Source organism: Odocoileus virginianus, chromosome 16, assembly GCF_023699985.2.
Source record: "Odocoileus virginianus isolate 20LAN1187 ecotype Illinois chromosome 16, Ovbor_1.2, whole genome shotgun sequence".
Lineage (NCBI taxonomy): Eukaryota > Metazoa > Chordata > Mammalia > Artiodactyla > Cervidae > Odocoileus > Odocoileus virginianus.
Genome location: NC_069689.1, coordinates 51,333,402 through 51,347,094, shown reverse-complemented (window position 1 = coordinate 51,347,094; position 13,693 = coordinate 51,333,402). Strand labels below are relative to the sequence as shown.

Here is a 13,693-nt window from a genome sequence, read left to right as displayed (position 1 = left end):
TCCAGGGGCCTCTGGCTGCAAACAGCCACTGAATGCATTTTGTTCCAAAGATAAGATGATGCTAAGCACAGCCCCTAGAGGTGCAGGGGACATCTCGTGCATTTCTAATTATATTCCCTCCGGTAGCCCTATCCAGGAGAGGGTGGGTGGCAGGCATCTCTGGAACACACATCTGCACTCCCATGGGTCACATCTTTTCCAGACTTAAGATGCAGAGGAACTGAACCCTCCCTCCTGGCCCCGGGGAACCGGTGTGTGTTCTCTAAGCAGAGCGCCTTTGGGCTGCGCTGGTCACAGCTGCTGGTGCCGCCTACCAGATGGAGAAAGAGTAGCATCCGCCTCGCCCCTGGGCTTGCCCAGAGGATGTCACAGAAGGCTTCAGTAATAAACCGGGGAGGTACAGAGGCCCATAGCATCAGCTACCAGTATACGCAAGGCCAACCAAGCTCAAATGCATGCAACCAGGATGCAAACGCCTTTTGAAATAAGGAACCATTTCAAAACCCCAGGGTTCTCTGCAGTCCACTGAGCCATCATTTCTCTCTTCCAATTAGCCTTTTAAAGTACAGAGCTGGAAACTCATCTCCAAAGATTCTTTTCCCTCCCCACATGTGCACGTGCGTGGGCTTGGTCGGTCAGTCGTGTCTGATTCTCTGCCACCCCATGGGCTGTAGCCCACCAGGCTCCTCTGTCTCTGGAATTCTCCACACAAGAATACTGGGGTGGCTAGCTATTTCCTTCTCCAGGGGATCTTCCTGACCTGGGGTTGAACCTGTGTCTCTTACGTCTCCTGCAGTGGCAGGCAGGTTCTCTACCACTGCACCGCCTGGGAAGCCCCTTCCCCTCCCCACATCTGGCCCTAAACGTGGGGGCCTAACCTCACAGGTTGAAACATCTCGGTGCCATGTGGGAGGCTTTGAGGAGGGCTGCCCACGGAAGCCTTGCCCTGCCTGCCTTTTCCCCGCCCCACTTCCTGCCTGGCTGATGCTCACAGGCTCCAAGCAAGGACACATTATCCGCAAGCTAAAGGTGTAATACAACGCAGGGTACCACCTCACTGCCCAGGCGCCAAAAACGCGATTTTCCTTATTGCACTCACTCATAAAACCAACTAAGGTCATGATTCAGCCACATCCGATTTAAATGTAGTCTGTTTCCCAGGGCGAACCAAAAAATTAAGCTGAGCTCTGTCTAAACAGGAAAGACGAGGACCAGTGAGCAGACCATCACGTGCAGACAGAGAAGGTCTCAAAAACACTAAAGCCTACATAAAACCGGCCTTAAAATCCTTGTCCTTTCAAAAGTATTGACCTGAAAAGTGGTTTGTGACATGCCGTTCAGGTGGAAAACCGTTCTAAAGCTGCATGTCTAACACAGTCCTACTTCTGTAAAAAAAAAAAAAAGAAAAAGAGGATTCCACAGGTACGTACTCACACACACTCTAGTGGTTATCGTTAAGTAGTGAGATTAAACGTCATTTTATTTTCCCTTTTTTTAAATCTGTAATCTCCATACCATACATTACATCTGTAATAAGAAAAGCTATGACCCAGTCTTTGTCTTTTTCAACAACCGAAGGTCTTTGAGCCCGAGGACTAGAGTGGTCTCGTGATGGGCGACTCAGCCCCCAGTTCACTCACATTCTTACAAGTGGCGCCACCTTCTCACAAGAACCACTGAAGCCCATGTCCTTTACAGCAAACGAGAAGGCAGGGTAGTGCCTGGCACTGATAAGGACAGCCTGAGGCAGGCAGCTGAAGTAAATAAGATTACAGAATACATGCTAACATCAAGGCAGCTGAAAATAAAGGAGCTAAACAGCCAACGGAAGAAGTTAGGGGAAAAAAGACCAGAATGCACTCAAAGAAAGTTAAGGAAGAGAAGCAGAAATCAACTGAAATCGAAAATGATAACATAATAGAAAGGATCAAAGAAACCAAAAGTTGGTTCTTTGTACAGATGGATAAAATTAAATGTACAGCAAGACTGAAAACATAAACATAAGCAATATTATTATTGGAGGAGTAAATGGCACCCACTCCAGTGCTCTTGCCTGGAAAACCCCAAGGATGGAGGAGCCTGTTGGGCTGCAGTCCATGGGGTCACGAAGAGTTGGACGTGACTGAGAGACTTCACTTTCAAGCAGTATTAAGAATGCAACGGGGAGACTTCCCTGGTGGTGCAGTGGCTAAGACTCCATGCTCCCAAGCAGAGGGCCCGGGTTCCATCCCTGGTCAGAGAACCAGATCCCATGTGCTGCAAATAAAGATTACATGTGCCACAGCTAAAACCTGGCAGAGCCAAATAAACAAATACTTTAAAACAATAACGAGAAAGAATGAAAAGGGGACCATGACGACACACGGGACAAAGAATACAGAGATGATAAAAAGAGAACGTTGTAAGTAACCTGAGGACGGTACATTTGAAAACTTGGATGACAAGGACAAAATCTCAGAAAAATAAAACCAATCAAAACTGCCCCAAGAACAGGACCTCCCAGTGGTCCAGTGGCTAAGACTCCGTACTCCCAATCCAGGGGGCCCAGGTTCCGTCCCTCGTCAGGGAACTAGATCCTACATGCCCCAAGTAAAGATCCTGCATGCCCCAACAAGACTGGGAACAGCCAAATAAATAACTAAATTTTTTTTTAATTGCCCCAAGAAGAAATAAAGACTAAATATTCCTGTAACTATTCATAGAATTAGACATCAATAGTGTTTTCCAGTCTTCAAACAAAGAAAGCATCGGGGCCCAGACAGTTTTAGCAAATTCTACTAAACATTTAAAAACAAATAATTCTGATTTGATACTATTTCAGAGAAAAGGAAAATAAGGAACTGCCTCAATTTGTTTTATGAAGCTAGTAAAATTTCTATCAAAGCCTGACAGTTCAGTTCAGTCACTGAGTCGTGTCCAAGTTTTTGTGACCCCATGGACTGCAGCATGACAGGTTTCCCTATCCATCACCAACTCCCGAAGCTTGCTCAAACTCATATCCATTGAGTTGGTGATGCCATTCAACCATCTCATCCTCTGTTGTCCCCTTCTCCTCCCACCTTCAATCTTTCCCAGCATCAGGGTCTTCTCCAATGAGTCAGTTCTTCACATCAGGTGGCCAAAGTATTGGAGCTTCAGCATCAGTCCTTCCAATGAATATTCAGGGCCGATTTCCTTTATGATTGACTGATTTGATTTCCTTGTAGTCCAAGGGACTCTCAAGAGTCTTCTCCAACACGACAGTTCAAAAGCATCAATTCTTTCACGCTCAGCTTTCTTTATAGTCCAGCTCTCACATCCATACATGACCACTGGAAAAACCATGTAATGCAGGCATAAGTGGTTTAGCCACTAAGTCATGTCTGATGCTTGCGACCCCATGGACTGTAACCAGCCAGGCTCCTCTGTCCATGAGATTCTCCAGGCAAGAATACTGGAGTGGGTTGCCATTTCCTTCTCCAGGGTTCTTCCCGACCCAGGGATCGAACCTGGGTCTCCTGCACTGCAGGCAGATTCTTTACTGACTGAGCTACGAAGGAAGCACCATAGCTTTGACTAGATGGACCTTTGTCGACAAAGTAATGTCTTTGCTTTTTAATATGCTGGCTAGGTTGGTCATAGCTTTTCTTCCAAGGAGCAAGTGTCTTTTAATTTCAGGGCTGCAGTCACCATCTACAGTGATTTTGGAGCCCCACAAAATAAAGTCTGTCACTGTTTCCATTGTTTCCCCACCTATTTGCCATGAAGTGATGGGACCAGATGCCATGATCTAAGTTTTCTGAATGTTGAGTTTTAAGCCAACTTTTTCACTCTCCTCTTTCACTTTCATCAAGAGGCTCTTTAGTTCTTCTTCATTTTCTGCCATAAGGGTGGTATCATCTGTGTATCTGAGGTTATTGATATTTCTCCCAGCAATCTTAATTCCAGCTTGTGCTTCATCCAGCCCAGCGTTTCTCATGATGTACTCTGCATATATGTTAAATAAGCAGGGTGACAAAATATAGCCTTGATGTACTTCTTTCCCAGTTTGGAACCAGTCTGTTGTTCCATGTCCAGTTTTAACTGTTGCTTCTTGACCTGCATACAGATTTCTCAGGAGGCAGGTCAGGTGGTTTGGTATTCCCATTTCTTGAAGAATTTTCCATAGTTTGTTGTGATCCACAGAGTCCAAGGCTTTGGTGTGGTCAATAACGCAGAAGTACATGTTTTTCTGGAACTCTATTGCTTTTTCTATGATCCAACAGATGTTGGCAGTTTGATCTCAGGTTCCTCTGCCTTTTCTAAAACCAGCTTGAACATCTGGAAGTCCATGGTTCACATACTGTTGAAGTCTGGCTTGGAGAATTTTGAGCATTATTTTGCTAGCATGTGAGATGAGTGCCATTGTGCGGTAGTTTGAACATTCTTTGGCATTGCCTTTCTTTGGGCAAAGCCTGACGAGGATATGACAAAATAGGAAAATTACAAACCAATCTCAGTCTCTAAGAGAAACAAGAAAGTCCTAAGCAAAATATCAGCAAACTGTAGGTGGCAATGGGAATAAAAACATGACCAGGACCAAACTCCTTTTATCTCAGGAATGCAAAATTGATTTAATATTAGGGGAAAAATCAATAATTATAAGTTCACCACCTTAACAGATTAAAGGAAAAAGTATAATATTCTCAATAGAGCTAGGAAATACATATAATAAAATCAACATTATCAAACTATGAATAGAGGGAAGCTTCTTGGAAAAAATCTACAAACCCTATATGGTTTGTATAGTATTTACATTAGCAAACACTGCTGTCAGTGTCAATACTGAAAGCACACCCGTTAAGATCAAGAATAAGCCAGGATGTCTATTACCATCACTTCTACTTAACAAGGACTTAGAGACCAAGAATGAGTATAAAAAGGCTTAAAAAAGGGGGGGTGTAAAATGATGAAGGACTTGAGGGAAAGGGGAGGCACTCCTATTAGTCTCACGTGATACATTGACACAGAAAACTCAAAAGAATCCACCATTACACTACTAGAATTGATAAGAGTTTAATGAGGCTGCTGGATATTTTTAAAATCACTATTTTTAAAAAATCAACTGCATTTCTAGACACCATGAACAGAAAATAAGAAAGCGACATTTTATAAAGGAGGCTCAGATTGAGGTCATGAATCATGTGGCAGCGGCTTGCAGAGGTGCTTGTCTTTGAAGCTGTCCCCACAGTGACAAAGAGAGAAGCCTGCAGCCCCAGAAGCAGAAACGCGGGCGTGGAGACTGATCCGGTGGGACACGGGGGCCGTTGCGCTGGATGATCAGGGATCAAAGACTAATGCGAGTGGACTTGCTGGGCCCCGGCTTTCTGCCCAGAATCGGGGTGGAGGAGAGGCACAGAGGCGCCTGGGGGACCTTAAGTGATTCCTCTATTAAAATTACCACGGGTGAAAGGGTCCCATGCCACTGCTGTGTGACCGAGAACGGGGGTGGGGGCAGGGATGGCATGACTGCAGTGGCCAAAGAATACACTCGAGAGCACGCCAACAGACCAGGGGGCAGACCCAGACTCTCAAACAGCAGAAGGATCATTGCTACCTTAACACCTACCAGGCGGTTCCATGGAATCATCTGCCTAAGTGTCCACTTACAGATGAATAAGTGAAGTGTGGTATACACACCCACACAAAATGGAACACTCCTCAGCACCAAACAGAAAGGAATCCTGCCATTTACAGTGCCATGGACGGACCATGAGGGCATCACGTTAAGTGAAGTAAGTCAGACTGAGAAAGACAAATATTGTGTGATCTCACTTATATGCGGAATCGAGAGGAACCAAACTCAGAAAAGGAGATGAGATTTGCAGTTATCAGAATCAGGGCCCTGGGGATGGGAGAATTGGGCGAAGGCGGTAAAAAAGGTTCAAGCTTCCAGGTAGGAGACGAATACATCCAGGGGAGGTGATGCACAATATGATGAATACACGGAACACTGCTGTATGACGGGTCTGAAAGCTGCCTAGAAAGTGGATCCCATAAGTTCTCATCACAAGGAAAAAAGTTTTTCTAACTACATTAGGTGCTAGATGTCAACTACACTTATTGTGGCAATCATTTCCCAATACATGTACGTCATATGTATTCCTTCAACTTATACAGTGCTGTATGTCAATCAACAGCACAAGAAAACTGAAAAAAAAAGTTTTAATTTTGCCTTTGCAAAATTATCCATCATTTAGCATCATTTGCCTTTGCTGGTGACTGTCCTAGCCAGGAGCAATGCCAATACAGCACTAACTGTTCCTAGGAAAGGAGCTGGCTCCATTGTCTGAAGCACTGAGATTCCCTGGGGAAGGCTCTCCATCTGACAGTGGGCTCAGCATGTTCCTCCTCCTCACGCCATCGGACACGACTTCCACCCAGCCGTGTTCAGCCCACAGTAGTACTTACATCCAGACACTCTTCCCACATACACTCAGGAACAAGCCTACAGTAAGACTGTCCAGACAGACTATTCTATTTCTTTCCTCAGCCTTTTCTTATGCAGTCAGACCTGGGGCTACCACAAAAATCACTCCGTCCATTGCAGCCCCCAAGGAGTCAGCTCAGACACCAAATACAAATGAGATCCCATTCCATGGCTCAGAATCAAAACAGTCTGTGATACACTAAAGCCATCCAGGGCTCCCTATTGTACAATAACGCCAGCAGGCCTGCAGGACGCAGCTTTCCACTGTGACTCAGTGAAGACAGTGCTGTCTTCACATTCCCTTTTATTTCTGTGACTTGAATGTGAGCTAGATAAAATGGCTTAGCAATAAAACCAGTATAACCACTTCTTATGTACATAGTATTCTGCAGTACAGATGCACATTAGGAATTGTTTTGATTCTTCTCAAAGGGGGCCATTATTTACCTAAAATGCAAATCATAGTTAATGGTTTGTTCCTCTATATATAACCAACCCATGTCTTAATGTTGTGCATTCTCCATAAAATTTATGTGTGATTCATTAACAACTCTTTTTCCAATATCAGTATGTACGTGAACACAATAGTACATTTTTTTCAGACATGAGTATAAATAAAATAGCATTTGATAGTAAAATATATATATACCAGAATGTAAAACACCTTGGAATATATCTAGCAAAAATTCATAATACATTAATGGAGAAACTTTTGAAAGACATTTCTTAAAATACCTAAATCAATGGGAAGTCATTCCACACTCATGGATGAGAAGAGAGAGCATAAAGGGCCTGATTCTCTTTATTTTCTTTTTTTATTGAGGTATAGTTGATATACAGCATTCTGTAGGTTACAGGTATGCAATATAATGATTCAAAATGTTTAAAGGAAAAACTTTTAAAGGTTATACTCCATTTATAGTTATTATAAAGTGCTGGCTATGTTCCCCGTGTGGTGCAATGTATCTCTGTGGCTACTTTCATACCTAGTAGGTTGTACGTCTTAATCCCCGGCCCCTGTCTTGCCCCTCCCCATTGCCTTCTCCTCACTGGGAACCACTACTTTGTTCTCTGTACCTGTGAGTCTGACTCTTTTCATTTTGTTATATTCACTACCTTGTTGTATTTGTTAATTCCACATATAAGCGATATCATATAATATGTCCTTCTCTGTCTGATGTAGTCCACTTAGTGTAAAGGGCTGATTCTCTTTAAATCAATCTACAGAGTCAACACAGCTCTCATCAAAATCCCAAACACTGCTTTCTCGAATCTAACTCATTTATAGCCAAGTACACCCAAGGTCATGCTAGAAAAGGACAATTCAGGAGAGATATGGACGGCCTATATTTGCTCCCTGGAAGGAAAACTATGACCAAGCTAGACAGCATAGACATGACTTTGCCAAAGCAGAGACATTACTTTGCCAACAAAGGTCCATCTAGTCAAAGCTATGGTTTTTCCAGTGGTCATGTATAGTTGTGAGAGTTGGACCATAAAGACAGCTGAGCACCGAAGAATTGATGCTTTTGAACTGTGGTGTTGAAGAAGATTCTTGAGAGCCCCTTGAACTGCAAAGAGATCCAGCCAGTCCATCCTAAAGGAGATCAGTCCTGGGTGTTCATTGGAAGGACTGATGTTAAGCTGAAGCTCCAATACTTTGGTCACCGGATGTGAAGAGCTAACTTATTGGGAAAGACCCTGATGCTGGGAAAGATTGAAGGCAGGAGGAGAAGGGAACAACAGAGGATGAGAGGGTTGGATGGCATCACTGACTTGATGGACATGAGTTTGAGTGAGCTCCAGGAGCCGGCGATGGACAGGGAGGCCTGGCGTGCTTCTGTCCACAGGGTCACAAAGAGTCAGACATGACTGAGGGACTGAACTGACCGACTGACTTTCTCAGTTATGGGAAATCTGTGTGTGATGTGACTCTTATGGGTCAACCTGACTGGGTGACACGGTTCCCAGATATTCGGTCCAACAGTAGTCTGGGTGTATCCGGGAGGGTGTTCCTGCCGAGATTAACAATTGTCTGGGTCAAGTCAGTAAAGCAGATTGCCCTCCCCAGCATGGGTAGGTCTCATCCAACCTGTTGGACGCCTGAAGAGCACAAAAGGCAGGATAAGGGGAGATTTGCTCTGTGCCTGTGCTGAGCCAAGACACTGGTCTTCTCCTGCGCTCCCACTGGAACTCATACCACAGGCTCTCCTGGCTCCCAGGCCTTCAGACCTGGACCTTTGTAACAAACCTCTTCCTGTATGCACATGTCCTATTGATTCTGCTTCTCTAAGAACCCTGTGGGGGCGGGTGGACTCGCCAGAGTGGGTCCAGCCTGCATTTGGGTCTCATCTTTGCCACTAGGACCTGAGACCTTGGCCAACCCAGGGCCCCTCTCTGGGTCTCCACGCCCTCATCTCTAAACTACGTTCGCAGGGACCTCCTGGCCATCCAGTGGTGGGGAGTCCATTTTCCACTGCAGGGGATACAGGTCTGATCGCTGGTTGGGGAGCTGAGATCCCACATAGCTCGGGGCAGCGAGGCCCACACATTCTAGCCACTGAGCCTGGGTCAGCTCTGGAGCCCATGAGCCACGGAGAGCCCTGTGGCCCCACTATAGAGTCACACCCACACTCTGGAGAGTCCATACGCCACAGTGAGGGCCAAAGACAGCCATAAGTAAATAAATAAACTCCAGTCATCCAGCTTTCACACTGAGAATCCCACAGACCCAAAAGCAGTACACCCCAAAAGGAGCCAAAACCCAAAAGATAATCCTGAAGTCACACAGTCATCCTGACTTTTCCATAGGCAACCTTAAAGAAACACGCCTGCCTTTGGAACTCAGCAGTCAGTTCCAGCCAAGGAGTAGCCCCCACCCCACACGCTCTGTCACCAGCTAAGCAAGCCTGAAAGAGCGGTTTCCATTCATGTGCACGGTGTGAGGCACATGAGGCTGCGTGCACCAGACCCCCACCAGCCTGTGCAAGGCAAGCTCACGGTCTGAAATCCAGCCCCTCTTTTGGCTCCGGTGAAGCTGGCTCCTCCCAATGAGGAAGTCCCGGGTCCAACCCCTGGGTAGGGAAGATCCCTCAGAGAAGGAAATGGCAACCCACTCCAGGATTCTTGCCTGGAGAATCCCATGGACAGAGGAGCCTGGTGGGCTACAGTCCATGGGGCTGCATAGAGTCAGACAGGACTGAGCAGATCACACTTTCACTTTCACCTTAAAGTGTTAGCATCTGGAAAGAGCTGGGAATACCCACTTCCCTGCTGGCTTTCTGGGTGCTGTGCATTCCCAGAAGGGATCAGAGCACTTCTCCCCACATAAGCAGAATGCCCCAAGGTCAAAGACAGCCAAAAAACAAGATTATACTCCTGGCCACTCAGTGTCTTCAAAGCGGGACCATGCCACCTTCCTAAGTCTGTGAGTGCAGGAGGAAGCCCCAGTCCCCAACCAGCTTCTCGCTGTTGTTCAGTCACTGAGTCGTGTCCGCCTCTTTGTGATCCTGTGGACTGTAGCCCGCAAGGCTCCTCCATCCGTGGGATTTCCCAGGCAAGAATACTGGAGTGGGTTGCCATTTCCCTCTCCAGGGGATCTTCCCGACCCAGGGATCGAACTTGCATCTCTTGTTTGGCAAGTGGATTCTTTCATCACCAAGCCGCCAGGGAAGCCCCCCAGTACCTGTATTTGATGTCAAATACTGTGGAGTCCTCGTCCTCATCATCCTCTTCATTCAGCGGGGCCATTTCCACTCGCTCGGCGGGAGTAGTGATGATGTCGTACTTGCGGGTCTTCTTCAGCCTCTTCCCGGACCTGGACGAGGGGAAGCACATTCCTGAGACCCAGGCGATGCCCACTGAAGTCAGCCACGCTGCCACCCCCAGCCCAGCTCCCAGGAGATCTGGCAAAACCCCACCCAGCTCCTCCACTTCCGGCCATGGGACCTCGGACGGGATCCTGACCTCAGCATCCCTCGTTGGTCCTCACCCACAAAGCAAAGAGGTGCCCTGAGCACCATAAAGCCCTGGGATCAGGATCCATAACACTCAAATGCAAGATTTTCAAAAGGCAAAGTAAGGCAAAGAAAATCCACGACGTGCGGAAGATCAGAACGTTCACCATGGATGGAGCTCGGCCAGGCCCTGGGCCAGCCCTGGGCAGGCCAGGTCCTGTGCCCCCAGCCCCTGGCCCCGCGCCCTTGCCCCAGCCCTGCTGTGTCGCAGGTCACTGCTCCAAGCACAGCCATCACAGCGCTGCCCAAGGGCCAGTCCGGGCAATCAGAACCCAGGCTGGCCACCTTCTACCTGTGTGATCACAGGCCAGTCGGTCAATCTCCCGAGGCCTCAGCATCCTCATAAACAAAATGGGCTGAGGGCAGGGTCTGGGCCTCACAGCCTAGGGAGGATGAAGTGAGACGAGGCATTCAATAAGCCCACGCAGCAGGCTTTCGGCAAACAGGACTGCTGGTGAAATGAATCAACAAGGAGTGACTCCCCTTGTGGTCCAGTGGCCCAAACTCCGCGCTCCCAGTGCAGGGGGGTGGGGTTCAACCCCGGGTAGGGAAACTAGGGCCCACATGCCCCAGCTAAAACATCCTGTGTGCCACAACTAAGACCCAGCACAGCCAAACAAATAAATTTTAAAAAACGAATCAACAAAGAGGAGCTAAATGCACTGTGGCCTCTCTCATATGACAAGAACTTGGACACATCAGTATTGCTTCCATCACAAGGATTTACGAGTATCGGGAGCTGTAACCCTAGGCTTTTACCTCTGGGATGGTAGACGGTCACCAGGGGCCCCCTGGAAACTGCTGAGCAAGCTTTTCAGTCTCTAGTGTCAGACCTTCTATATGAAGCATGCAGCACTGATCAGGCCACGCTGAGAGTTTACGATGCCACAGGGAACAATATTATTTTATGACTACTGATGCTCTAGGCATTTATTTCCCCACTATTTTGAACTTTATCCCAAATGCCTTGTATCCTCTGATGTCCCTCTTTAAAAACAAAAAGAAATTGAAACTGTCTATGAGAAACCAGTCAAACCACCACCACCCCCAAATCACAAATAGGGCACTGAAGAATCACATTCTCTAAATCTTCCCACAGGCCGTAAGCCATATGTGCATAGAGACCATGTCAAAGATATGTGCAGGGTCTCTTGGTCCCTAGTGCACAAAACTCCTCAAGAAGTTTGCAAAACAGTGAAGATAGAAGTTCACCTTCAAGTAAGAATTTCTTTGGAACAGCAACTTGCTCTTTTCTTGAAGACAGAGAGTGTTAGTCCCTCGGTTGTGTCCAGCTCTTTGCAACCCCATGGACTGTAGCCCGCCAGGCTCCTCTGTCCATGGAATTCTCCAGGCAAGAAGACTGGAGAGGGTTGCCAGGCCCTCCTCCAGGGGATCTTCCCAACCCAGAGATCGAACCAGAGCCTCCAGCATTGCAGGCAGATTCTTCACTGCCTGAGCCACCAGGGAAGCCCAGGGAAGCTCTTTTCTTGCCTAGTATTATTCGTCAAAAACATGATTTGTGAAAGGATTATTTACATAGAAAATATATATATTTATCTACACCTTTGACATAAAGCCTACATAGCCTACAGTATTTGCTGCCCATGGTTCTCTGGGTAGAGACTTTGGGGCATCAGATATACAGCCTGACAACCCCCTAGCCTCATTACAAAGCAATCTGTCATCCTGCTTCCATCACAGGCAGTGTGTGTGTGTGTGTGTGTGTGTGTGTGTGTGTAACCACATGGATTTCAAGCACGGTGCAGCAAGGTGCAAACACCAAGCCAGGTGGTTAAGAGATAAGAGGGCCACAGGACAGCAGTATTTTGGAAGCAGGTTTGTGTGGGAGCTTAAATGCTAACATGATAAACCCCGCTAGTCCAGATTCTCACCATCAAGATTCTTGTTTTCCCTCCACCTCCTGGCAATGGAGTAAAATAGATCTTTTTATTCTGCCTCAGAAAGTTACAAACCCTGCCCAATTTAATTTCCAACACTGGATGGAGACATTTAAGCCCAGAAATGGCTCCATACGCCCCAGGCAACCCACAACAAAGCCACAAGGAAAACCACCCGCCCCCGAGCCCTCTAGACTAGGGTCAAGCCCCAGAAGTATGCTGACCCACACACCACTCCTTTCTCCGAAGTCTCCTATCTCCGCCCTGATGGGTCACAGCTGTTGGGAGGATCACCTGATTTTGCAAAGGCCCTGCCCTTCTGGTAGCTGCGTGGAGAGCAGGGCTGCCCGCTGGGCACACACGCCTGCACAAGCATCCGGAACACTAGACCAGGGGACGGCCCGTGGACCCGACGGCTCAAGAAGGCTCCTATAGATGCCCAGAGAGACCAGCACCCAGATGATTTCTGGATGAAGTCACCACTGTTGGGAACCATGTTTCAAACATCATGAGGCTGACAGAATGCAAAATCTGGACAGTAAACCTCAGGCTGCACTTGGAACCTGAAACCTGACTTAGTCACTGGTTCTGGAACAGGACTGGCTGCTGACCCTGGGAGAAGGTTCTGGGGCTCTGACTTCAGCCCTGCTTCACGGGAATGAATCCCCATCACCCACAGAATCACCTTCCTTCTTCCTGACTGCTTATACAGAGTCTTGTGATGAGAAAATTAACCTACTGAGCTTAAAATAAGACCCCTGAACACTTACTCATGGGAGAAGCTGGAACACAACCCAGCCTCTAGAACACCATGGCCTACTTACTTTAACACCAGCCACTCCAAACCAGGTCACCTGAGAAGATAATTTTAAACCTCAAGATTACACCAAAAGTGTGACAGTTAATTTTATGCATTGACTTGATTGGGCCACAGAGTACCTCAATAAACGCTTAAGCACTATTTCTGAATGTGTCCATGAGAGTGATTCTGGTTGAGGTTAACCCTGGAATCGGTAGACTGAGCAAACCATATTGCCCTCCCCAGTGCAGCTGGGCCTTGCCCAATGAGTCAAAAGCCTGAATAGACAAGAAGGACTGACCTCACACAAGGAAGAGAGAATTCCTCTGCCTGGGGGCTGGGACATCATACTTTTTTTTTTCCTGCCTTCAGAATTGAAATCTTAGCTCGTCTTAGATGTCTGGCCTGTATGTGTACACACACACACACACACACACACACACACACTCTTGGTTCCATTTCTCTGCAAAACCCCATCTAATAACCCTCTGCAGGAACCCTCACACATACATCAAACACCAGTTCTGAAACA

At 47.1% G+C, this 13,693-nt stretch overlaps 1 protein-coding gene across 4 annotated transcripts in view; it reads right to left on the bottom strand.

Annotated features, from left to right (window-relative positions):
- The window catches only part of FAM174B (family with sequence similarity 174 member B), a 39,136-nt gene that overhangs the window by 6,957 nt on the left and 18,486 nt on the right, over positions 1-13,693 (bottom strand). For all 4 annotated transcript variants that reach the window (XR_011491892.1, XR_011491893.1, XM_070478189.1 and 1 more), the window contains exon 2: positions 10,134-10,265. Coding sequence is in view for 2 of the 4 variants with exons in the window: in XM_070478189.1 (XP_070334290.1) it covers positions 10,134-10,265 (132 nt within the window). In the remaining 2 variants the exon portion in view is untranslated. The remainder of the gene's footprint in view (positions 1-10,133; positions 10,266-13,693) is intronic.